The 27,111-nt window shown below is 31.3% G+C and overlaps 3 protein-coding genes across 4 annotated transcripts; 1 reads left to right on the forward strand and 2 right to left on the reverse strand.

The window, feature by feature from the left end:
- Positions 1–3,671: 3,671 nt before the first annotated feature.
- Positions 3,672–6,011, reverse strand: LOC148277048 (testis-specific serine/threonine-protein kinase 3-like). Its single transcript, XM_088233409.1, has 4 exons — positions 5,779–6,011; positions 4,619–5,393; positions 4,258–4,353; positions 3,672–3,821 (listed from the first exon to the last, which is right to left on the reverse strand). Exons 1-4 carry the CDS (start codon positions 5,878–5,880, stop codon positions 3,748–3,750), a joined length of 1,047 nt encoding a protein of 348 aa, XP_088089535.1. The 5' UTR covers positions 5,881–6,011; the 3' UTR covers positions 3,672–3,747.
- A 79-nt stretch (positions 6,012–6,090) lies between these two features.
- On the reverse strand, positions 6,091–14,129 carry Edem1 (ER degradation-enhancing alpha-mannosidase-like protein 2). The gene is made up of 8 exons (XM_088233408.1): positions 13,871–14,129; positions 12,545–12,841; positions 11,776–12,019; positions 11,165–11,315; positions 10,611–10,790; positions 9,945–10,201; positions 8,831–9,075; positions 6,091–6,837 (listed from the first exon to the last, which is right to left on the reverse strand). Exons 1-8 carry the CDS (start codon positions 13,975–13,977, stop codon positions 6,165–6,167), a joined length of 2,154 nt encoding a protein of 717 aa, XP_088089534.1. The 5' UTR covers positions 13,978–14,129; the 3' UTR covers positions 6,091–6,164.
- A 1,742-nt stretch (positions 14,130–15,871) lies between these two features.
- LOC148277050 (cyclin-A2-like) lies at positions 15,872–26,714 on the forward strand. 2 transcript variants are annotated; one of them, XM_088233402.1, is made up of 7 exons: positions 15,872–16,314; positions 16,400–16,638; positions 18,182–18,392; positions 19,082–19,305; positions 21,248–21,452; positions 22,565–22,845; positions 25,089–26,714. In XM_088233402.1, the coding sequence occupies exons 1-7, from the start codon at positions 16,171–16,173 to the stop codon at positions 25,261–25,263; spliced, it is 1,479 nt and encodes a 492-aa protein (XP_088089528.1). In that variant the 5' UTR covers positions 15,872–16,170; the 3' UTR covers positions 25,264–26,714. The 2 variants fall into 2 exon arrangements, with proteins under 2 accessions (XP_088089528.1, XP_088089529.1); XM_088233403.1 differs by lacking the exon at positions 25,089–26,714 and having other exon boundaries at positions 15,878–16,314; positions 22,575–22,839.
- Positions 26,715–27,111: the final 397 nt, after the last annotated feature.

Below are 27,111 nucleotides of genomic sequence, written 5' to 3' on the forward strand. Positions count from 1 at the left end.
CTTTTAAGTAAATGTGACAACTAAGTCAACTGTCTCTTTCACAGTCTTATAAAATGTGTAAGACTGAATGAAACAGAGAAAATACGTTTGTACTATTTTTATCTTGGATTTTTATTGCTTGCAATAAATTTATCTCTGACCATTTAAAATTTGAATGTTGGTATATCTGAAGATATTTAATATTTACTGTAGATTTGGGAGATTAACATAACTAGGATTTTTTATAAAATTATTAATAAATATTTTCACTACCGTTTATCGCACAGCTCTTTGGCTTAAAAAAAATCCTGTTAAAATTTCTTCTATCCTAGAATAGAAAGTACGGAATAATGTCTTCCTGTTTATCCAATAGTCAAGTAACTAAACTATACTAACCATATAACATAAATATAATTATTACATGTATTCAGATTTAAAACATAGTATAAGTTTGTATTCTACCATTTTATAAGAATATATATAAATTATATTAGTATAAAGCTATTCATCGACTGACGACCGCGATCGGGTCTGAAAAATAGGTCATAAGTCGGAACATGCAATAATTTCCTTATATAAACAAATACTTACACTGCGTGATGATATTATTATATGACGAAAATGAAATCCGGTGTCACTCTCATTTGTCGGGTTTCTATATGTTTCTTTTCATATTATTTTGGGTTGGTCTGTGGTTGAATAATCATTAGCTTACTTGGAAATCTCGATTTATATTCAGCACAGGCGAACGACTGATCGCGGATTGTGGTCGTAAAGTCGTAAATCGCATAGATCGTAAGTCGACGAATAGCTGTATTGTCATTCTACGTCTACTTGACATATTATGAATATTGGGGAAAACTTGACACATACAGGAATACATACAAACTGGAAGAAGTTTTCATTAAATAATATTTATTCATAAAAAAATAGATTTTTTATAATGCTTAAAAGTTGTTCGGGGAATTTAATATATATGTATTGTGTTTTGAAGAAGTTTATTTCAAAATGCATAATAGATTTTGATAAAAATACAGTTTTTTTTAAGTTCTTCAAAAAACCTTTAAAATAGGCATAATGCCTGCCAATAATTATTATTATTATTATGATGGATAACTTATATAGCGCCATTTTCGTAATAAAATACCTCAAGGGCGCTTTACATGGTGATTCTATTGTTAAATTAATCTAATTGAAGCTTTTAAATTTGTAATTTGATTAAAACAATTTATTTTGTTGTCACGTGCTACGGATTTATTCAAACGATTTAGAGAACAAGTGGGTTTTAAGTTTTTTCCGAAACATCACTTCACTTTCACAGCCTCGCAACTCTGCTGGGAGAGCATTCCATGCCATAGGGCCTGCGACCACAAATGCGCGTTCACTAAATTTAGTGCGCTGTTTGCGTAGAGGTATAATAACTTTTCCTCTCGCCGTAGACGTAGCTGTTCTAAGCGTGAGACGCCTGTCAGCTAGTTCATCTGGAATGCATAGTTCCCTTAGATATTCCGGAGCAGAGTTGTGCAGTGACTTATACATAAGCCAACAGAGTTTGTATTCGACCCTCTGTGGAAAACGTAGCCAGTGTAGCCACATAATGTTTCTTGTTTGAAAACATTTTGTGTAATTTTAAATGTAAATATCACATACTTAAATAAATCAGGTACATTTTAACTTTTGACCATTTAGTAACCGCAAATGAATGTATAATTAGCATCATATACATATCACTTATTTCCTTACAGTGATATATGTAAAAGATTTTTCCATTATACAGGGTGTTCATAAACCCGGTCACATCCGAAACCACGATGATCAGTATGAGCAAGAAGACATATTAGCACATTAAAATATTTTTTTAAAACGAATAAAATTTTAAAAAATATCAAGAAAAGAAAATGGTTGATTACTTCTGCAGGGAAGAGACGAGGAGGGGGGAGTCTGATACGCCGACAACCGCGTGTCCGTGCTCCCCTCGCTTCTCCCCCGCAGAAGCAAGCCACCGTTTGTTTTTTTTAATATGCTAATAAAATATCTTCTTGCCCATACTGGTCATCGTAGTTTCGGATGTGACAGGGTTTAAAGAACACCCTATACTTTCTTGCAGTTGTATATGCCATTACGTCACAAAAAATGATTATCAACTATATTGCATCCATTATTATATTAAAATAACATGATTGATATTAAAAATATGCTTTTTGTGCATTTAAACAGGAAAAATACCATAAGTATGTGTATAAAGAAAAATATATAATGTTTTAAGCTGAAAAAAATAGTATAAATTAAATAAATTTTGTTTTGTATTCTTTAAATATATACATATTTAAAAATTGGGCTTTATGCGAGAAAAATCTCCTTATATTAGGAAATTCAAAGTATGTAAGTAAGTATACCTGAAAATATTTTGTTACTATATCTTATATATGATATGTTTAATATATGTATATTGTATTATGTTTATTTATTATTTAAATTGATCCAAATAATAAGATCAGGAACTTAAGACACAAGCATTTGATGCAATGTAAGTTTATCATCATAAACAAAACTATTGAATTTGCACATGCGTATGCGTAAATGCAAATCTTTTTAAAAGTAATTTACATTTTGTAAGGGGTAATTGTCATTATATTTAATATATGAATTTGTCAAAAGTAAAAATGTGAAAATCAAATGGTCCACGCGTAATAAACTAAAGTAGTTGAAGTTTTAAGTGATATTTACAATTACATACAGTGCGTTTGAATGTTTAATAAGCCTATGTTAATGTGAAAGTGCCTGTCGGTGAACCAAGTAAATATACATTGTTTGCTTGTGTAAGCACGCCATTTGCTACGCACACATGAGCAAAGTTTCTTAAAGATTTGAATGGACTGTACAGTTTTTTGAAGCAATGAAGATATATTCTACCTTGTAGCTATCTTCTATATAATTTAGATATGACATTTAAAAAAATATCTGGGATAATTTATTTATTTAATTGCCTGGGGATAATTAGAAATTAACGAATAAAAAATAGTTTGAGATCAAATTAATCAATAAAATATGATGCTTTTGAACCACAGTTTAAGTAAATGATTCCTGTGTACAATGTCCCAGTTGCCTTTGAATTATTTTATATGTATATAAAATATCAAAAGAGCTTTGTGAATTACATATGTGTACAGTAAAATTTTGACAAAAAAATGTTAATTATATACAGATATTTAATTAGTATTAATATTAATTAGTAAAGACCAAATAAACACATACACATATAACAGTCAAGAGCTGGACAATAATGTCGATATGAAAAAACCACCCTATTCTTGTTCAGTCTGAAATGCTTATTCTCTAAAATGACCAATATATTATTTATTAAGTTTACCAAATCATTGCTAATAAACAGTGTTTACAGCACAAATTAATAAATAATATTGAATATTATCGAATTCTTTTATTTTTAGAATTACATCCTTTTTGGCCTTTGCACCTTCCAACTGGGGTGGGGTGTCCTTGGATATTAATAAACTTAAATTTTCATACTACCTTTTTTTAGTTGGATATAATACATGATGCCAACTTTTTTGTCTACGGGTGTTCCTTAAATATTCATAAGGTAGTAACAACCAAATTTGGAAATAAAACTGAAAATTAAAAAGGCTAATTATTTTATTCCAGAGTTAAATAAATTATTCAAAAACCCAAAATTTCATATAAAGATTTATGTAAAGGTAGAATTTTAATAAAAATATATTATTTACAAGAGAAGACAGGTGGTTAGGTTTATATAGAATTATTTGATACAATTTCTGTTGACTCTTTAAGAACTTTAACGGTGTCTTCTTTCTTGGAACTTCCTGAAACAAAAAGAAAACTTTTATATCCCTTTAGTTGTTTAGAAATTGTTCTTGAATCACGAGTCGCGGACTCACGGATCAGAGGTACGAGGTTCGAACCCCACTCTGCCCCAATTTGGTTTCCACCATTAGAATAGTGAGTTATTTATAACTCTTTGAAAATGGCCTCCAAAATGGAAATATTTGGATAAATGATAAGAACTCCAATATTAATTTTTTCAAAAAAAAAAATTGTGAATTAGTTTATTTGAGATAAAATCTAGGCTGCAAAATTATTGTGGCAAATGATTAAACAAATACGTACATACAGTATGAGTATAACCATTTACTAACCTTAGGAGAGTTTACTGTCTACTGTCAATTTATTATGCTCAAACAAAAGTAGTAACGCATCAGATACAAATTAATACTACGCTTTTATAATTTAAGTATTTACCTGTATCTAAACTATCTGCATTTTTATCAGAATAATCTGTGAAGTTTTTATCTTCTTTAGCTTTATCATATGCAGACTGCTCCAATGGACTGAGATCTGTAAATGATTAGTAAAAAAAATAAAATATTATTCCATAAATGGTCGCTGAGGTTTTAAAATTATAAACATATACTGTTAAACATACAAAGTTAATGGTCCATGATGCAAAAATAATATATTATGTACCATCATACAAATAAAATTAATTGAAATGTTGTTGATAGATTTCATAGGCGTGGTGGGTCACCTTTATTTTTATACCTCTCTTTTACGGTTAAAAGCAAATTTCTTAGATATATAAGTAATAAAATACCAAACTTACTCGCTAAACGGGAATCCATTGCTATCCAATCTGAAGTAACCACTTGATTAATTGAATAGCGAACTCCAACATCGGGTTCCATCATCATAGAAACTAACTTCTTACACTGTTCAGACAGCCCAGCTACCTTAGTCCGAAACTTCCATTTTCGTTTCATTTGTAAATCATAAAGTTTCCTAATGTTGGAATCATCAAATGGCATTGACTTATTAAGCATCACATAAAGTAAAATGCCAAGGGACCAAACATCGGCTCCCCTCGGAACATACGGAGTTCCTCTAAGTACTTCTGGAGCGGCGTAAGATAATGATCCGCAATATGTGTTGCTTAGTATTGGCTTCTTTTTGTCATCGACACAAAAACGCGAAAATCCAAAATCTGATAATTTAGTGTTTTGGTTGCCAGTTATTAATATATTTTCACACTTGAGATCTCTGTGGGCAATGTTCATTTCGTGCAAATATTGAACGGCCAAAGCAATTTGCCTGGCCCAAATCCTCGCTTGGTTTTCTGCCAATTGGCCGTGTTTTAAAATGTACTGTAACAAGTCACCCTTCTCCGCGTAGCGCATGAGAATAAAATATTTCTGTCTTCTGTGAAAAATGCTATGAATGTGAACTATGTGAGGATGATTAAGTTTTAAAAGAATATCCAATTCTCGAGGCAAGAATTTTTTCACAAAATCTTTTGGTGCCTTTGTGGCATCAATGATTTTGCAAGCTAAAGTTATTGAATTTTTGTTTTCTCCACTACTTTTTGGAATTGCTAAAAACACCTAAAATAAAAAACACACTAAATTGGACAATTTTATTGAGGAATATCTGAAAATACCTTAAATTCGCTTCCGCTTAAAGAGAAGCCCTTTAGCTCTATTGCATAGAACAAAAGTGTTCCAAATTTTTGGTTTAGTTTTTAGTTTTACAACAAACGTGTACCGGACGGTTTCGGTTTGCGCTTGACATTCTCAGCCCGAGTACATACGGCTCGTTGTATTGCTGTAAACCGTAATTAACATCGTAGTTGATAATCATAAAACGGTTTTTGTCCGTATGGGCGACTGTATTACCTGGTGGCGTATTATAACTCCAAAGGAAAATACTGATGTTTTTTTAGCAATCTAATAGCGATCTTTAAAAATAAGGTTAAAGTATCAAACTTACCTTTGCATATGATCCCTCACCAACTTTTTTAATCGCTTTAAATCCTTGCATAGAAAGAGTATCTTCTATCGATGCTGATATACTTAAATTTTGATCAACCATTGTAGAGACGTATCAACAAAGAAACATTATTTACAAATTAGACTGTAAGTCCATATTGGATGAATCAATAACATACAAAAATTTGGCCACTGTATTAATCTGTACACTTCAATTTTTTTCATTATTGATAATTTAATAGTAACTCTGTATAAGTCACAGCATTTTCCAAATATGTTTTGGTGGGGAAACTAAATGTCAAATGTCAAATAATTTATTTATAAAAACAAAACCATTTATTATTCTAAAATTTAAATATTCACAGAATATTCATTATTACATTAAATTTAGTCATATTGATTGACTATGATAAATTCTCCTGCCAGAGACAATCTTTGCAGAAAGGATGGTGCTGGTGTTTGTAATAAATAATAATCTTTTGTTGTGGGATGGCGAGGATAAAGTTTTTCATTCCGGATCTTTTCAAGCATCGATTGAGGTTCGCACTTTTCTTTGGCTGGAATCGAACTGGTCAATAAATCGTGAACAAAATCTGGTAAAAGTGAAACTGTGGACTTTCCCTTATCTTGAGAGAGGGGTGGGGGAACTGGACTAGCATCAGCTCGTTCATTAGACACATTTTCATCGGATAAGTGGATATAATCTACATCTGATTCATTAAAAGGATAAAGACGCTTATCTCTCGAGCTATCATTAGGAGCGGTGATGGTTTCACCTTTGGGGTCAATAATTTCCTTATCCGTGTTCTTTTCGTTCAATTCTAATCCGATAGTTTCAACATGTTTGGTGGAGTTGTCTTCTTGAGAAGCATGATAATCTGAATTATTCGGCGCAGATGCATTACTTTCTGGAGAAGAGTCATCAGAAACATTTTCCTCTGGATCACCTGCGACAGAATCCTCTGTTTGGTTTTGCTGGTCTTGTCTAAAATTCTTCAAATTCATTTTCTTTTCTTCAATAAAAATCTTGTAAAATTCATCTACCTTGTCCAAGTCAATACTAAAAGAAAATAAATACAATATTTATGTGTATTAAAGTGCACCAAAATTCTTATATTATTATTTGTTTTCTTTTTAATTTTATTATTATTGTTAATTCCAAAATTAGTTTTACGTAATGCAAATGGAGTAGGGTAGATTTTATTAAGAAACCTAGTAAATAAATTCATTTAACATATTGTAGTAGGTTACATTATTTCGCTAACAAATGTTTTTATGCAGTTGTATTATGGACCAAGGTGGTCTCATAAATTTTGTGAAATCTGACCAGGGTCCTAAACGTGTTGTCAGCGACAAAGTCTAGAGGCAGGATGCAACCGGAGATACAGTTGGCTCTTTTTGGCACATGCCATTTACGTAAACAATCGATACCGTGGACAAAGGCGACGCTAATTTTTACTATTTACGTAAACATAAGACGACTTCTCATTGGCTAAGAATACACCAATTACAGACAACGCTTTACAAAAGGATGCAATCGTTGCGTTGGAGCTGAGTATTTGTGTGTTCTTACAGTTAGTAAATTTGAAATAATTGCATAAATAATATGAAAATACTTTGGCCCGGTAAATGATAAGATGACATTGTCTTTCCTGAATAGGAATAATAATAATAATCATAGTTTATTGACAAAAATAACAATTACTTTATCTACTACACACACACTTAGGTAATAGATTTCTCTGGATAATGTCTTGTCTGCCTAACTAGGTACAATCTGTTTTAAGGCAGACATTTTTATGCAAAAATAAACAATAACATTACTACTTAATAGTTAATTTACTATACAGTTATACAATATTAATTTATTAGGAATGTATTTTGAGTAAATTTTCCGATTTTTCTCGACCTAAACCCAGTAACCAATTTTTTACGAATTTGTTAAATTGAATCCGGGTCATGGTTTTGCAATCTTTGGGTAACATATTGAATATTTTGGGGTCCAGAAACCTGAGATTTCTTTGCCCGAATTCAGAGTTTGTGATAGACCACAGCAGAATGAGTTTCATCCCATTTGTCACAAGTAAAAATTAGAGCAGTGTCATCTGCAAATGCAATTATGTCACAATATTTTATGTGTCAGACATAAATCATTAAAATACAAAATAAACAAAATCGGTCCCAAAATACTACCCTGTGATACACCAAAATCAATGTTTTTTTCTTCGCTGGTGATATTATCTATTTTTACTTGTTGTGTTCTACCACATAAACAGCTTTTAAACCAAATTAGTAAATTACCTTGCAAACCTATATTTGACAGACGTTTCAACATGATTTTATGTGATAGTGTGTCAAAAGCTTTTGCTAAATCTAAAAAAATTGAAAGACATTTCTTGCCGGAGTCTACATATTTATAAATAAGATTTAATAGAAAATAAAAAATATTTTCAAACATGTGGTAAATATTAGTTTCTCAAAAATGTATGAAAAAATTATTAAAAATATGTTTTGACAAAAATGAACTACTTTCAAATGTCACAAGTTCTGGCCAACAGCTGTTTAGAATAGCCAATATATTATGTGTTGTGATAGATTTCCGGTTTCTGGGAAGCCATGATTAGCGTGTTTTCATATGTATGGGATTCCCTATGTCAGTTCAACTCACTGACGACAACTCATGACGTCGTGGGCGAAGTAATTTCAAAATTAAAAAACTTTAAAAAATCATAGCGATGATAATACGATACACAAAATACCAAAAAATATTTTTAGTCTATTAATAAATAAAAAATAAATATTTTTTTCAGTGCTAGAAAAAAATGCGTTAAGTAGAACTTACTGAACACATCGTGTAACATTAACCATTTAAAATAAATAGGAATTGTATGTAGTCCAAATGTATGTTCCTAAATTAAAAATATCTGTAATATTTTTAAGTTTTTGACCATCAAATCTATAAAATTTTAAGGATTTATTTGAAAAAAATATTTTTTCAATATTCTTAACCTTTTTTATATTTAACATTATTTTGAGTAAGCGAATGATTGTACCCTTTATTGGCATTGTGGCAACAATGAAGTGCAGCAGGGTCTATAGGATGCGCTTCTGTATTGAATATATATCCACCAACATCAATAATACATTCACCCGATGGGGTCTCTATAACAGTACCACTGTTACCGGGGTTGTGTATAAAGTTGTCCGGATCAAACAACAAATATAAGTATTTGGTAGTTTCTGCAAGGAAAAAAGACTCCATTCGATCTTCTTTGCGATGGTCTCTGACATCTTTAATCTGTAATTATTAAAAATAATTTTATTTAGCACAAACTTTGACATACTGAAAAACACCATTAATGTGCAATATGTGTGTGTATTTTTTTATATTTTATAGAATATGTTATCGACTTGTTTTGCCTTTTTACGGTGGAATTGTTATTAATAATAAAAAATAATCACATATTGGTATGAAGTTATTACATGAGTATAATAATAGCTCTTATAGGTTTATTTAAAAAAAAAATATTGTTATATATTAGTATAGATGCATAAGAAAATGATACATAAAAATAAATATTACTAGTTAGTTAGATTTTAGATGACATAATGCGCATGCGTCTTAAGGTGCAATGGCAACACTTTGGAAGAAATGAAACACTGAAAAATAAATATTGCCATTTAATTTTTTCCATCGATAGTCATATCTTCCTGAAAATACACATCGATTTGTTGTTAGAGCTGGCTTTATAATACTGAGGTAGATAAAGATAGTCGAAAAGTTATGTTTATATAATAAGTGTTTTTGACTACAATATTTTATAAGACTGGCATCTGAATACTTTTTATCATTTTGCCTTTATGCAACAAATGATGTTGCAATTAGTATAAGAATGCGTGCATCAAAAGGTGAGGATTAAGACAAAAAAATGCGTTTATTATTCCATTTGTTGTTAATATTACTGGCTAGCAGAATCTGTGTGGAGTTATATTTTCAATGAACAGTTCCATGGCATTTCAACATGCCGACAGTGCATTAACCATGTCTGGCGTAACAATTAAGAAAATGTTAATATTAATTTCACTGATAAAAATGGAGAAAATTGATTTTATATATAGGCTCTTTTTTGGTTCTCAGTAATAAAACAGCTAGGAATATCGACATACAGTGGCGTAACCGCAGCGTGTTTTGGCACTGTGCTGCAGACTTCTAAGAATATCCTCGCCCATCTGAAGGATGATGGGGTCCCTCGTGTCTCTGTACAGATACATCAGGGACTCCACAAGCTCGGGGCGCAAGGGGTAACTTTCCCGGCCCTCAGAGGCCCCACCAGCCCCAATGTTATATACCTCCGGAGTAAAGCCATATTGGCGCCACACACTATGATAATTCTGGACTATTCGCATGGCTGTGTCAGAATCCCCTGAAAAGATTGTTTTATTTATTTATTATTTTACGCTGCTACCATGCATTAATGGCTAAGACAATCACCTCCCGCATGGAGGTTCCTGGTTTGATTTCTAGTGAGATCGCAACAAATAATGTATTTTTTCTCAAACCGGTGTATTCTATACTGTAATCCACAACTTGAATGTGTCCTTAGCTATTTGTAATAGAAACAAAAAAATCTGTGTTTTATTTACAATATACACAAAGTGTTTACATCTATAATTTATATGCCTACAGTATATCACAATTCAGGTAATTAAAACCAATTCAATTTGAATAAATTCAACATTGTGTCTGTGGTAAGTACATTTTAAGTTTTTACCTAGCAGAGGAGTATATTTATTTTGAGTACAAATATTATAATTGCATCGAGAATAACTTACCAACTAAACTGAGCACTCCGGGCCAATATGCCTCCAGGGACTGAAATACGGGGAGTGTAACTTGCCCTTTAGTCATGGATGCCCACACATACCAGTCATCTTTCTTCAGATACTTGTCTATCGTAGCTCTGCCTTCATTAAACATGTCCATCAACTCAGGTTTTTGAAAAAGAATGGCCCCTAAAATTATTAAATATGTGCATTTCAAAAAAATATATGAAAATAGCAAAAATTGAGAAGAAATATGTAATGAACATCAGCTGACAAAAGAAAGAGAAGAGTCATGAAGATAGTTTGCATTAAAATATTTGCTGCTGATACTATCTTGAAGAGAATTATTCTTCTTTAATTTTTATAGATACTATCAAGTAATTTATTAAAACCATAGAGTTACAATCCATCTAAACGGAGAGATGCCATAATAATATATTTTATTTATAGTCACTTCTATCATTTTATTTGCCGACAAACATGCTTGTTAATTCACAACCCTGCAACTTGTTTTAAATATTGAATGTTTACAAGTATTGATTTAATAAATTAATATATCAGACCTTTGACTAGATATTCATAATAAGAATCGACTCCAGCCCCTATACCAGCATCTTGAGCAACCCACCGCCCGGTTAAAACATCAATATGGTTTCCGAGAAGACCTATTGGCGACCTATGATTATACAGTGCGTACAATGCATGCATGGCCACCTGAAAATAAAACCATATAAGAAACATTAATCGTAATTCTAAAATGTAATTCTGAAGCGTGGATAAAAATAAATGAGAAAATATTAAATTTGTAGTTTTTAATGAGATCATTAATAATTATTCGTTTTACAGTCATATGAAAATCGGGAGATCGTTATTTCTTACAGTCAAAATGTAAAATGTGTTGTTATACATTTAACTGGAAAATTTAGCTTCATTTACTAGGTTTTAAAATATTCCACCCCACGCTATTCCCAGTGGACTTTCTCCATGTTTGTTTAGGAGTTTTGAGATTATGTTTAACTTGATATATGAACAACCCTTGCTTAAAATCTATCCTACGTATGATATTTTCAAAGAAAAACTCTTCAAACTAGGTCACATGTACAAATCTAAAAGAAGTATTCATAATATATCAGTAAATTACAAATTAATTAATACAAAGATAAAGACTACATACTTCTTCATAAAGTGGGTCTCCAGTGAGTCGACTCAGAGCACCAAACTCAACAATAAATGTTCCGATCCCAGCCGTGCAAGTAACGCTAGTCTCCCCTCGAGGAATGCCATGCTTCAGGTTAACAGTTCCATATGGCATACCCGTAGGAGTATCAAATGCCACGATCAACCTCTGAGCAACATCTTCGGCCAATCTCAAAAGTGGTCCATTACACGGCCATCCTGGCTCTAATTTAATACCAGCTCTGAATGGCAGGTAGAAAATTAAAAGAAATCTTTATCAGGCAGTGAAACATGATATAATGGGCTAAAAGACACTTTTCTCGGGCAGAAAACACAAGATGTAAAAACAAAAAAATAAATGAGTGTAAAATGCATTTTTAATGTTTGTGGTAATAGAACATTAGGTTTGATTTAATTTTTCTACAAATACATACATATATCATAATAAACATTAAAATCATGAAAACAAAAATGCATTTCAACACACAGAAAGTTTATATTGAGTTTTACATTCAAATGTTAATTATTTATGATGTGCTTCAAAACAATAATATATTTTATATAGTTCATTTAAAAAGCATCAGCTGGGAGGTTAAGTACCTATTGACAGTAAATTTAGTTTAGATCTATAATTTCTAAAGAATATGATAACATCATAAATATAAGTGATGTCGACTCACATGCAGTAACATATTTGTGTCTTGAAATCCGTCTAAACTAAATACTTAACTGATTACCTACTTAATTGTAATCATTGAAAATACTACCTGTGAGACATGAGATGGGCACTAAGCAACCCACCGACCAACCGGATATTTGTTTCAAAAACAGATATGTTGATATTTGCATCGAAATTCTCCCTTGCAGTGACAATATCTACAACTCTCTGAAACTCGGAATAGTTTCCCATAATAGCCAGGGTATCCAGGGCATCAATAAGCGTCAGTGAGTAGCTTCCCCAGGTATCTACTCCATCACAACTGAGAGGCCGGAGCTCATCATAAGGATATGCGTACTTCAAATAACTGTCATACGCATGTTGAAACATTTCTCGTACTTCTTCCCTAAACATAAAAAAATGTAATATTAAAGATAGAAATAAAAATCAGGCGGTCCCCGACTAAGATGCTTGTTTCTTAAACTAGGGTTCTAATTTTTACAATGCACAATGGCTTATTCTTTAAGGTGGAGATCAGTGCTATACAAGCTCCTGACATCACTGCGACCTGTGAAGATCTATTGTGACAGGCCATTGCCTATTATGCAAATTAACAAATAATTGGGGCCCTAGTGCAACCGTGCTTCTGGAAAATAATTAGTGTTTTGGCCAGTAAAACGAGTTTCTACTGCGGTTTCTTGCGGGATGTGCTGGATTACGTTCAACTGTAGCCGGGTGCATCTTATGGTTCATGACTAAGTTCTCGTGAGTTCTAAAAATTTTCATATTTATATTTTTGTAATTCCTTTGCAGTTAATAAGTTAAAGTTCCTATAGTGTACATCGAAGAACTGTTACATATAAGTTATATATATAACAGAACCATTAAATTTTTGTTTTTTATTTCATTATGTATTTTAATTAATTAATTTATTTAACACTTATTTTAATGAACTCGTAAGGTTATGATTATAAAAACACCCAATTTTGGGAGTATTGAAATTATTTTCAACTTATTTAAATTTCAACAATATTTTGAGTTAGTCCAAATTTTTGTAGACAAGGACTGGATTCAACTCCCTGGGGAGCTGTTTATATAAACATATTACAACAGAAATGAAGAACATTTAAGAGAAGGTAATATAGAAGTCAAGGCATCTACAGGGCTCATGACCTGTCAATGGCTGGTGTAGGTGGCCACTTTACACACTGTGTGACATTAAATTATTAATGTAGCCGTTACTAGGATTTATTAAACGTGTTAAAAGGATAGAAGAAAAACAGTGCCCTATAAGATGGAGAGAAAACGAGGGAAATACATCAGAGTAAAAAGTAATTTTGAAACTCGTTAACTTCTGCATAAAGAACAAAAAGTATTTATAAAAAATCTGCATAACGCATATGTCATAAAGAGGAAAAGAAATACTAAATCTCACCTTAGTTTAAGAACATCGTCTTTGGAGTATTGTCGAATAGCAGAAATAACCCCAACACCGTAAAAAGAAAATAGCAAAAGAAAAACAAACGAAAACTGAAAATGCATTTTAAACGTAATTAATAAATAAATATATTCTGTTCTACAATGTCAAGTTTTATAAATACAACTCGGGTCATCGCGTTATTGACATCATTTTGACAATTTTGATTTCTTAAAAGTTCTCGACAGATTGACAGATCGTAAATCGTGACACATCTGACCAGAGATTATTGCACCTACACATCTGACAGGAGAAGACTTAACTCGAGGGTAACGTTCACTATGATTGGAGTTGATTGGAGTGGTGATCTGGTGTGCTATTTTGAACCACTCTTGCGGCACTAGAAAACAGTTTTTCTCGTGTATTTTGTATGTAATACACGAAATAATATGGCTGCGAGAGGGTTTTGAATACCAGCCCTGTAGTGATTTGAGCAGCTGATGAAGAGAATTTGATGTTGGATGTATATATTTTTTTATGTCTGAGAATAATGCTTAGTATTACACAAAAATATTAAACCTGTTTATTTATTATAGGAGCAAAAAAATCATAAACTTTTATTGTGTGCCCACGAACCAGCGAACACAAACGCGAAATGAACCACGAACCATTATTTTCATAATACTCTGTTCTGCCTTTTATGTATATTGTAAAAAAAAACGGAAAAATAAAATAATAATAAAAAAAAACAAAAAAATTATTAAAAGTTCATTCTAAAAACCGTTTCATTCTTCATTTCAAACATTACCCTGATTCGAAAACAATTTTATTAGAATATTGCCATTTTTAATTCTATAATAAATATTTATTTCACTGCATACATTATTTCTAGACCAAATTTTGATAATGTCGTTTATTTAATATAAAATACCTCATAGTAGAAAGTGTAAATACAATGTAATCTTAAATTCGCAGTAATGAATAATGGTCACAAAAAATTATTATGTCAACAATTTGAAGGGTACAGGTAGAAAAAGAAAATAGTCCTTCTTTTTAAAAAAATAACTAATAACGGCACTTCGTTCAAAATTCTGAATTTTATTATATTTATTTTCAATATAGGCTAATCAAAAGTATTATACCGATTTAAACATGATTTAAAATATATGCCTTTATACTAAAAAGAGGGATTTTCGAAGTGCAAAAATGTTCTCACGGATTTTTCTTTTCTTTTACCTTTCATTTTGAATTTATGGTTTTTTATACAAGGCAAGAGACCTAAAGTTCAATAACTCATATATTACAATACTTAATCCGAAGATATTTATGAATTATGGTGATCTCACCTAAATTCGAACCCGGAATCCCGTACGTGAGGTGGTTCAATAAAATACATCACTACTCCATTAACAAAACAAAATACTATTTTCAAGAGTGCTGGACGCTGGAGTAAAATCCGTTTAGTCGTAAATTATGATATTGACATTGTTATAACAATTCGAAAATCATAATTTGTTCTTATTCTATTATTTTATACATGTAAGTATACATTTATATTTTTATTTTGTTTGGTCGGTCTAATTTATTCCGACTTCCGACAAAAACGTGGATTTTTAGAAAATTGAAGCAAGTTACACGAATGAAGTGTTTTAAACGCCTTTCTACATGTTTTTGCCATTGCATAAATATTATGTACATAATGAGAATACTGTTTTTTAAACCGTTCAGCCGATTTTGTAATAACTTTGCAATTATATACATTTTTACGGGTAATTTTTATGAACTATTTATGACCCAAGAGTACCTCTAATATAATTTTACTATCCAACGATGCGATGCGATGGCGACACTGTGTTGCTGCGATTCTCTTATTTTATTTACCAAAATATTTATAAATTATTTGTTTTTAAATATTGTCTTTAGTTAACAAATGAGTTTATTGTCTGTTACATATTTGTTACACCACGTGACGTTATTCAACGATTTTTATTGGTTGAAATACAAACTGTTCGAAAGTTCATAGACAAAAAGTACCAAACGACCAGCTGTAGGAAAAGTTCATCCGGTTTAAGATTATTGTTTGTTAATATTTTTTCGTTAGATGCTGGGTCGTCCGTTGTGGGCGTCGCTATTTTCTTATTTAACGTCTTTGAATTAACAATGGAGGTGATACTACATAAAAAGTGAAGATGCTTTTAATTTTGATAATTTCTAAAACGCCTTATCTCCTATAGTGCGTCAATTTTTGCGGTCGCTTGTATCAGCGAACCCAACGGTCATTATTAAGTTTTCATAACAATTCTTTTTAACCTTTCGATATGGCTTCGTTTCAAATATACGATGATCAAGAAAATGCTCTTAATAGCAACAATCTCATGCCAAAAGAAACTGTTGAAACTACAAAAAACCAGCGGAGAGCCTTGGGGGGTATCAACACGAACCAACAGCGAGTTTTGAAATCGGTATGTAACCTCGAGTTTTTAACGAAGTTTGCTAACTTTTATGTATTAAACATAACGCTTTATTAATGCTTGTATCTGTTTACAGAAATTGATATCTAACGATGTTAATATTCGCAATAACGAGAATCGCCCGCGCCCTGTGTCCAAGCGCGATAAAACAATCGCAATATCTTCTGTCATTCCGCCAGTAGCCCAGTTTGAAGCATTTAGCGTTTACGAAGATAAACCGGAGGATAATGAAATCGTAAAAGATCTTACTAAGGCTAATGTAAAAAAAGTGGAAATACACATACCCTCCTCTGTATTAAACCTTCACCCCCAGAGGTATGTCGATGCAAATTTAGTCATATTTCCGTTATTTAAAAGCACCTCTCAACCTTGCGCTTTAGTTACATATTTTTGTCAATACCAGAAAGTTCTAATTTATCCATGAGTTTTCTCTTCAAGCAAATGCGGAGAGTTCCATGAGGTTTATGTGTTTTTTTTTTGTTGAGAAGTTCCTTTAAAAATCCACAGCCGAAAATCCCTTCTCTCCCAACACTACTCTGATAAAGATAGCCAGGAAACAGAGCCCACTTGTGAAATATAAACCTTGTAAATTATAAGAAAGCCATCTCCCATAAAAAAGCCTCATTAATCCACATAACACCTGACAATTATAATACCAAAACACTTTAACAAGGTTCAGTGAATTTAAATGACTTTTTGTCTGTGCCAATGAATTGAATAACTATTTAAACGCAAAATTGAGTTGTGTCCATTTCTTCAACAAATTCATTTTTACAGCCAAAAAATTAAATTGCAATATAACATACCTACAATTTTGGTGCTTTATTTGGGTGTTCTATAATAACTACAGTGATAATTATAACATCGTAACAAAGTTTTTGTGTTATAACTTTTTAATAACAAATACCTTATATGCTATGTTTTTATATTCAAAAGATATATTACAAGATATCTCATGAATACTATGAATTCTACATATTAACTTAATTTAGTGTTTGAAAGTTTTCTAGAGATGCACAGAAAATATATTAGAACCATTAATTTTGTATGATTAATTTGTAAAATGGATCTATTTTTCAATAAAACTTTGCACACAGTTGCACTTTTCTTGTCACAACTCTTATTTTATAAAATATAAAAAAACATAACAAAACAGATGATAAACAAGTGGTTTGATTAATATTTTTTTTTTTTTATAAATTTTATATTTGAAGCACTAACTTTGTGGTTATTCATTATAATAAAATAAATAAAACAACTTTGTTTTTAACCACTAATTTATTATTTTTAAAAAAGACTTGATTTATTGGCTTCACGTGTTACTACACATAAGCATTCATTATAATAAAATAAATAAAACAACTTTGTTTTTAACCACTAATTTATTATTTTTAAAAAATACTTGATTTATTGGCTTCACGTGTTACTACACATAAGCCCTCCAGTAAACATGATAAAAATAAAATATGAAATCATTCATTAGTTACATAAACCTTGACGAAGAAGTTTGTTTGCTTTGAAACCGGTCAGTAGAAAGAAAAAAAAATTGTTGTTAAAAACAAAGTTGTTTTATTTACTTTATTAGGTTTGATTAATGTTTAGATTATTAGGTAATTTGGAACTTGTAGTTACATTGCAATTTAGATAGATAAAATAGAAAGCTGGATAAATAAATACTAGCGGTTAATTTTCACCGTGTAATGAAAAAGCCTATTGTATCAACATCTTGGTATTTAATGGAGTTTGATAGTTTTTAAACGAATGCATCGAAATACATTCTTACTTAAGCAAAATTCCCTAGAGAATTTCACTTTTAAAGGTTAAAACCGAATGTTTCAAAATTATTTACATTTTTTAGGCTTCCCTTCCAAGAAAAGATTAAAGATGTTATCCCTGAATCTCCCATGTCGGTGGGGTTGGACAGCAGTTTATGTCCTATGTCCATTGCCAAATCAGAAATCTTGGAACCCGAAGAAGAGAAACGCGCTACTGCCAAAACTGTTAGGGAACTATTTTTTCATGTCGCTGAATACAGAGATGATATTTATAAATACATGAAAGAAATTGAGGTAAGTTTGTTTTGTTATTTTAGAATAATGTCTATCTTGATATTTTACCAATTTATAAAAAATACTGAGTGTGTTTTTTAAAAAAGTTTTCACTATGCAGCAAGGACTTATTTCTTGGTAATATCCTCGTTTATCAAATACAAAAAACCTTGAATTTGTTGTCTCATGTTTACTGTGTACATGGCTTAAGAAATAGTTATCACACATTTACAGTTAAATATTATCAAAAATTAACAGTCAGTTAAATAAAAAAATCATGTAAATATATTTACAATAGTGTTGAAATATTAAGACTCAGTCAAGACACTGTGCTTCTGGGACTTATATGTAAGTTATTGCTATAAAATGTTATACGTGAGAAAATATAAAAAAATATTATAATGTAATGGGATTACGTGAACCAGCTAATGATAGATCATAAGTCCTTTAAATATCTATTCACTCCGGAATAAAAATCTGTCTGCCGAGTTATTTATTTATCTTTATTTTCCATTCCATTACATAGGTGTTTAAACATCGTCGTTAGAGTAATAAATAAAAAAATGGCTGCGTACAAATCAATTTAATGTTTATTTGCTTAAAAAGATTTTGACATTTTCTAAATTACTCACATTTATTAAAATGTTAAACTTTCTTCTCTATGTTTAAATAATATCAAAATATTGACTCTTTGTTTTGTCTTGTTCCAGTGGAAGCATCGTCCCAAAGCGGGATATATGCGCAAGCAGCCCGATATCTCCTACTCCATGCGCGCCATCTTGGTGGACTGGCTGGTGGAGGTTGGTGAGGAATATCGCCTGCAGACAGAAACACTGTACCTAGCTGTATCGTACATTGACCGCTTCTTGTCCTACATGTCTGTGGTGCGAGCCAAACTGCAACTTGTTGGAACGGCCGCCATGTTCATCGCCTCGTAAGTTACAATATACGATAGTCTTAAAAAGCAGTAAAAAATAGAACTACAACAGTTTCTACGTTGCCAACACCAAATTATAAGTGGCAGATTTTTTTTATATATAATGTAAGTACACTACTGCCTTCAAGCTATTTCCACTTCCAACAGACTACTTTAAATTACAATGTGTTTTGAGCAATTTTAAACAAAATTTTTCATTGATTGTGCATTCATGAATTGTCTTTTTTTATGTCTACTTAAATATTATAAGAGAAATTTTGTATGTTATTATTATATAAAACATACATTTTATATTATTTTATTTACTTTATGTCTACATTTTTAACTTTGCAATAACTTAGTTTTGTATGGCAGCTACATATATTAAACCTATCTTTGTGTATCTATGATTCTTCTGTACGTGTGATGTCACTGAACTCTTCCTAAACGGCTTAACCGGTTTACGTGCGGTTTTCTGCGAAATGAAGATCTTTGCGCTATGCGTGTTATATTTAAATTTTCAATCTAATTTATAAAAAAAAAGTTAGCCTAAATCAATGTCAAATGTCACTTAGTATATAGTTTATCAAAAATTCAAATTTTTCGAGATTTTGCGTTTGCTGAACCAGCTAATAGCAGGCAAGCCAACGTCGGGCAGGACAACATCTGTCAGGTCCGCTAGTTAAATATACTTTTAGACTCCATTTAAATTAACTGTTGGTTAAGGTAAATTTGATTTGAATTATTCTAAATATTTGTTTTAAAACTAGTATGTTGCCAAGAAATTATGTAGATATATTTAAAAATGAAATCTACAATTCAATTATGTTGGAATGTTGACATGTGAGTTATATTTAATTTTTAAACTTGCACATTTAAAAAAGTAAATTATGGCAATGCTTGTCTTTATACAGGGTGGGCCTTAACTGTGTTCGCAGTTTGTTTTGTTATTTTTTATCAATACTTAGGGCGGGCGGGGTGCGAGGGGTAGCGTTAGATGCTCTATTTTGTGGAATTTTTAGTCGCCATGGAGCCATTCACAGGAAAGTAGCGCGCGATTTGTGATGCGCATATTACGTAAATAATTATTTCGTGACGATTTCAAGACGAATTTACCGGGCTCACTTCGGTTTACGAGACATCAGTCAAGCACCAAGCGCAAAGTCTATTCGGAAATTGATCAAAATGTTTAAGACAACCGGTTCAATGTAAGAATAAAGAATGAAGGCCACCCGAAGTCGGTGAGGATACCAGAAGTTATTCACCGTGTTGGTGAATCAGTAAGGGAAAATCCGCAACAATCAACTCGCAAGAGAAGTCAAGCCTTAAACAAAAAGAAGACCACTTTATGAAGAATTTTACGCCATGGTTTACATCTAAAAGCTTATAAAATTAAACTGATGCGAGAGTTGAAGCCAAATGATACCTATCTTCAACCGTTTAAAGGAGATGTTCCCGGGAAACTCAATTCTTGAGGAGGAGACATTGAGTGGCCTCCACGGAGCCCGGATCTTAGCCCGTGTGATTATTTTTTGTAGGGATACTTAAAATCAAGAGTCTATAAAGACAATCCAAGAACAATAAATCAGTTAAAACAAAAAAATGTATGTCAATTTAACACCATCCCATGGGCAACTTTTCGACATATTTTTTGAGAATTTGCGAATCCGCCTTAAACAATTTAAACAAGTTGGTGGAACTCACTTGGACAATATAATTTTAAAAACTTAAATGTAATTAAAATTTCCATTTATTGTTGTTTCTGAAAAATAAATAACACATTTGAAAGTTCTACAATCATTAAATTTTTGGTAATTGAAACTAGGTATACATTTAAGGCCCACCCTATATTAAATTATTATTTTTTTACAAAAAAATAGTTTTTAAAACACTAATATTGTCAATATTTGTGCATGATATTAGGCATGACTTTTTGGTAAATTAGTGTATTTATTCACAGAAAATACGAGGAGATTTATCCACCAGACCTTGGCGAGTTTGTCTACATCACGGATGATACCTATACAAAGCAACAAGTATTGCGAATGGAACATCTTATTCTCAAAGTCCTTTCATTTGACCTTTCGACCCCAACACCGCTAGCTTTTATTTCTCATTTCTGCATCTCCAATGGCTTATCGCAAAAGACTCTCTACTTAGCTATGGTAAGTCTTATTAAAAACATAATACTCTTTTCCTAGGTCAGTTCATAACAGTTTGATTTTTTTTTTAAAAGCAACATAAAATTTTACTACTAGTACCAGGACATACCATTATAGCAAATTCCATTTTAATATTTATATTTTCAAATAATGTTTTGGCTATTTGTTGGGTTTGTGCGTATATTATTGCACATTATAAAATAATTTCTTCAAAAACTAAATAAACATTTATCTATGCACAAAATTATTGATAAAAAAGAACTTGCCAAATAAAGAACCTTTGGAACTGGCCAAATAAACAAAATGTTAATAAAAAAAAATCAGTTAATATCTGGCTTCTTAGACAAAAGTTGTAATTGGACACTGCATTGGCACACCAACCACGGCGTATCTAGATCATTTTGGTAACATGAAGGTGAGATGGTTAGTTTTACGCTTCAGGGACTGAAATATTCCTATGTAAAAATACATATTTCATGTCGACCATGTTGGAAATTGAAACAGAGACCTCTTGCGTGGTAGGCAAACGTGCTGACCATTAGATCATGAGGCGTTCAAAGTAAATATAAGTCATAAATAGAATTAGTCATTTTTTGCATTGTTGTGTGGGTAGAATGTCCATAGATCGATGACTTTTGTGTTTTTACCAAAAAACTAGAGCATCGACAGAAAAGGCAACTTACCATTTTCTATTATTTTAATACAATATGTACATTATATTATGCGAGCCAACATTATTACACAGGACGTAAACTACTTTAATAACAAAATCGGATGACAATTCCAGTGCAACATTCTGGAGGACATTAACTTCATCCCATGGCCATGGCCAAAGAGACATGAAGAACAAAAGAACACGAGCTATAAAACTAAGTCAGTTCAATTAAATTATCACCGTTACACTCACGCTTCATAACACATGAGTTCTGAATTTTATTCACCATGTAATAAATACGCATTGAAAATCAAAATAGTTTCTTTTGTTCATCTCCAACTGGTGTAGGTGCTCCCCTAGCAACCAGCAAAACCGTACAGTTGTATTAATTTTTTGGTCGGAATATAATTCTTGTAATATGCAACAGTCTCACACAAATTGAAAATTGATGTCTGTTTAGTACATATCAGAGTTGGCTCTACTGGAGGCCGACCCGTACCTCCACTTCCCCGCGTCTGTGCTGGGCGCGGGCGCGCTGCTGGTGGCGCGGCACGCGCTGTTGTGCTGCCACTGCGAGGGTGGCACGGCATGCGCGGGCGTAGCGTGGCCGCCAGGCTTGCGTGCCTGCAGCGGCTACAGCCCGGCGCAGCTGGAGCGCTGCGTACGGCGCCTCGAGCGCACGCATGCCGCGGCTCCTGCGCTCGCGCAGCGGGCCATATTTGACAAGTACAAGCTCAGCAAGTGAGTATAGCTATGATTTGTTTAAATTTTATAATTCTTAAAATCCCCACCGAAACTTAAAAATTACACCACGAGTTCAGGTAAAATAATTCATTCTTATTTAAACAATAATTTTTTTCATTCATTTTTCAGAAAATTCTCTGTAAAATTAAATGCTGTAATTTTTTCGCGAATAAGAAATATCCAATAATGTTCTTAGCATACTACAACTGAAAGGTACACGGCAAAAACAGGCTTATTAAACAAATAATTTATTTTACAAGACAGTAAAAAGAAGAATAAAAACCTTATTATTTGTGGGACACTAGCTTCATATATTTTTTTAAAAATTGTTCCGATCAATGTTAAATATATTTTTACATACAGTCACAAAAAAAAGAGAGCAAAAAGAAGAATAAAAACCTTATTATGTGTGGGACATTGGCTTCATTTTTTTTTTTTTAAATTGTTCCGATCAATGTTAAATATATTTTTACATACAGTCACAAAAAAAAACCCAACAAAAATGTATACTTTAATTTTTTTTTAAAACTTCTTGAAAACAGAAAAAAACTGTTAACTGTTTTTTTGCAAGCCATGATCCCATATTATTTCCTTATAAGAGGCACATTTTGATAGCTTTTAATATTATTTAATTCTATTGTACTCATTTAGGAGAAGAAAATGGCATTCATTTCTTGAAAATCGGAAAAATGCAATGTGGCTGTTTTTGCCGTGTACCCTTGAATTGAATATGACAGAAGCCATTTTCTTTTTTTTTAAACTTTCAAAGAAGTTTTTCACCCCACAGAAAAACTTAAATTATGAAATATATATACTTAAAAGTTTTTTTTATAAATTTAAAGTATTATTCGTTGAAATAATATAATACAGTATAACCTCATTTTTACGTTCCTCGATTTTACGTTTTCCCGCTTTTTCAACCGAAATGTTCAGGACCTATTTTTCTTCATAAAAATATTCCCCCCAATTAACGTTTTATACATTTTTCATCACCCCGGTTTTACGCTTAAAAATTTCCGGAATTCATTTGATGTGTCTAAAAATTCAAAATTATGTCGTAATAATGATGCCGCGCGCCACCGCATGTGCCATGCGAATGAAGAATGAAAACAGCTAAACAACTAAATAAAGGATAAATTATTGTCTTAACCTAAATTCAAAGCAGGTGCAGTGTAATTGACCTTATTGTTTAAGTGTCTTCCTTTAGGGTTAGTCTTAGTCATATTGACTTGTACAAATCATGATACGCAGTTGATAAACGTTTAGAAACAATAAAGTTTTAATATCATTAAATTGTGATATTCAAAACATAACAATAGAAATATTTAAAGTTACAAAAAAGATGGTTTAAAAAGTTGTCATAAAAGTGGAAACATTTTTTCCGCGATCTATGTGACATTTGTTTTTAGTGATGCCATAGAAAAAAGTGATACCGTATAAATAAAATTTCCCAACATTTAGGAGAAAAAAGATTTTATGTTATTTTATGCAAATTCAAAATTCTATTTTATTTTTTTGTTTATTTACGCATAAAATAATTTTGAGGTGCGGTTTTTAAATCAAATAAAAAACAGATTACATAATATTGTTTGAAAAAATATAAAAATACTTTTAGTGAAATCATTGAAAATAGGTAAAAAAAATATTGACAATTTCCACTTATCACTGTTTTCACAATTTTTCTGGAAGTATATGTACACTATAGTGTAGCAAATCAATTTAATTCCTATTTTTTTCCATACATTTTTAATTTCCTCAGTTTTTTGCGTTTTCCTCAGTTTTACACTTTTTTCTTGCTCCCTTGAAAAACGTAAAAAGGGGGTTTTACTGTATTTGATTTGGTATATCAACACAAATGGATAATATTTTTTGATATGGGGATTAGTCTAGACTTATTTATTTTATGACTTGTAATTAGCTGGTTTAAGTTGTCACCTTACCCCCTGTGTAACATTTACCATTCTGCCTATTTTCTTTTGATCTTTGTGTGAAGTAAAAGCTAATATTTTGGTTGCCCGTATCACATAAATTAAGTTTTGTCAAGGTGTATTCTTCCCCAGTCCCTCTCTTCTTTTTATTGTTCTTCTGTAATATTTTAAACTCAATTTTTACCAATTTTCTTATGTTCTCATCATAAATCATTTTTCATCTAATTTTTAATTGTAGTGCCCTTGTCATCGAGAAATATAGAGTTGGGAATGAATCCTTAAATATGAGATAAATTATTTTACTCTTTATAGATATGAAGGCGTGTCACATATTGAAGCCAAACCTATGTATCCTGTTGAAATTATAGATGAGAAATCTATGTCATTCAACAAAACATTGAACGACAGTGATGGCTCTCTATCCAATAATCAAATGAAGCAACTAGACCTCAATGATTCGGGTAAGAAAAGTCTAAAAGAAAGTTAGTGATGCTTTTCATAAACTGAATAAGAGCAACAGTGCCCTTTTTATTGGGAATCTACAAAACTAAGCTTTTTCAAAATTATCAAAATTAATATATTTCAATTCGGAGTAGATAGTGATTACATTTAAGTTGTGTTAATGAAAAATCAAGAAACTTTTGTACATGGCAAACAACGGAATGTACCCCATGTGTTTTGATATAATATTTTAACGTAATTCACTATACGTTTTTCTGCTATATTTCATGGTTATGTTTAACCACATACTTCTATTAGTTAGATCACATTATTTGATAGGCAATGATTTTATAGGCAGTACAAAGTAAATATTAATTTATACACGTATTTGTATTTTAATAAACCATTATGTATTTATTATGAATTCGATATAACTACCTTTACTTAGATTTAATATAATTTTGAATGAAAGTTCATTAAACTGAATTTTGTACCATTTATTTTTGGCAAACATCGAAAAGCGTTGATTTAAAATTAATTTTCCTCCTTGAAAAGTACAAAATATTTCCAAGAAGTCCTTGTAAATTTTGAGTATAAGTCTTAATAATTAATTATTATTAGATTTAATTAAATATGATTGTGCAAATAATGGTAACATTAAGACTTTATAGCTTTAATAGAACTGCGGATTCTTAAAGTTATCTCATTCTGTATTGCCCGGCGTATCATAGTCGAACATTTATTTCTTATGCCAATCAAAAATTTTATTTTTATTTGTCTTGTACACCGAACAGGTTAATTTCTTTATTTTATATTATGCGACAAGAGAAAAATGATGGTTTACATCGGTTGTTTTGATTCTCCATAGATTAAAGAGCTCTGCTTTCAGTAGGCAGGTTCATGGGTTCAGTTCCCTCCTGAGAAAGTAGCGATTTAATGTGAAACTCTTAGTCTTTAGATAAATTGATAACTAGGAGGTTTAATTTTTAAAATAAACCCAACTGATTTTATAGTTAATTTTTGTAACCTCTTGCCATATTATTTCTATGAAGAAATTATTTTAACTCATCGATTATAAGTGTGATTGATTCTATAAAAAAACTTCAGTTTTTAATCGGAATTAGTATGCAAGTTAGATGAATGAATGCTGTTTTAATGAATATATAATTAAATCCTTGTATTTTCTATGCAATATTTTACTTTTGGACACTTATTTGTTAGGATTACTTGAATGTTTTTTTAGTGACTGAAAATATTTAATAAAATATCGAACTTTCGTGTCTACATATTATTAAATTTCAGTAGAACTGCATAATAACTTCCATCACAGATAATAAAAGTTTTGTGGCATTTGATTCATTGTTTCGATTATGTGTGTGTTTTTTTAATAAACCGGACATCTATTTATATGGGTGTAATTTCTATGTAATGTTAAAAATGTGTGTATGCTATTATGTACTCAGTTTACTTTGAATAAAATGTGAATAAAAAACAAAACTTGTTTTTTTTTTAAATTACAACATGGAAATATTTCATTACAAATATGTATCATTAGGTTTATAATAATTGGATTAGTTGTTACATCAACCCAATAGTGGGATATCGTGAAAAATGCTGTTCTGAGAACTGCAAGATGTTGTATTAAATAAGTATAAATAGCATTGTTCGTTAAATGAATCAGGAAAATTTGTATGAAAGTGATAAATTAAAAAAAAAGAATATTTTAATCAAAATCAAAAGTGGAAGAAGCTAAGATTGTATGCCAAGATAGAGATCTGTGGCATTCCTTCTTCTCGGCATGACTAAATGGAGAAGTAATGCAATAACTAGCAAGCAACAGTAGGCTATCACTGACTGTTGCATGCTAGGAAATTCGGCCATTTGAGCCTTTAAA

The sequence above is a fragment of the Micrasema longulum genome, unplaced genomic scaffold (assembly GCF_059751315.1).
Source record: "Micrasema longulum isolate JH-2025_06_02 unplaced genomic scaffold, ASM5975131v1 h1tg001094l, whole genome shotgun sequence".
In the NCBI taxonomy this organism is placed as follows: domain Eukaryota; kingdom Metazoa; phylum Arthropoda; class Insecta; order Trichoptera; family Brachycentridae; genus Micrasema; species Micrasema longulum.

Bases quoted from the DNA above. Each gene is read 5' to 3' on its own strand.
- LOC148277048 (XM_088233409.1), bottom strand. From the start codon at position 5,880: ATGGTTGATCAAAATTTAAGTATATCAGCATCGATAGAAGATACTCTT. The intron at 5,394-5,778 runs GTAAGTTTGATA...TTTTTATTTTAG, and splicing joins GTGAGGGATCATATGCAAAG to GTGTTTTTAGCAATTCCAAA. The intron at 4,354-4,618 runs GTAAGTTTGGTA...AATCATTTACAG, and splicing joins AATGGATTCCCGTTTAGCGA to ATCTCAGTCCATTGGAGCAG.
- Edem1 (XM_088233408.1), bottom strand. From the start codon at position 13,977: ATGCATTTTCAGTTTTCGTTTGTTTTTCTTTTGCTATTTTCTTTTTAC. The intron at 12,842-13,870 runs GTGAGATTTAGT...TTTTATGTTTAG, and splicing joins GACGATGTTCTTAAACTAAG to GGAAGAAGTACGAGAAATGT. The intron at 11,316-11,775 runs GTATGTAGTCTT...TTTTATTTTCAG, and splicing joins GAGACCCACTTTATGAAGAA to GTGGCCATGCATGCATTGTA.
- LOC148277050 (XM_088233402.1), top strand. From the start codon at position 16,171: ATGGCTTCGTTTCAAATATACGATGATCAAGAAAATGCTCTTAATAGC. The intron at 16,639-18,181 runs GTATGTCGATGC...TACATTTTTTAG, and splicing joins TTAAACCTTCACCCCCAGAG to GCTTCCCTTCCAAGAAAAGA. The intron at 21,453-22,564 runs GTAAGTCTTATT...ATGTCTGTTTAG, and splicing joins AGACTCTCTACTTAGCTATG to TACATATCAGAGTTGGCTCT.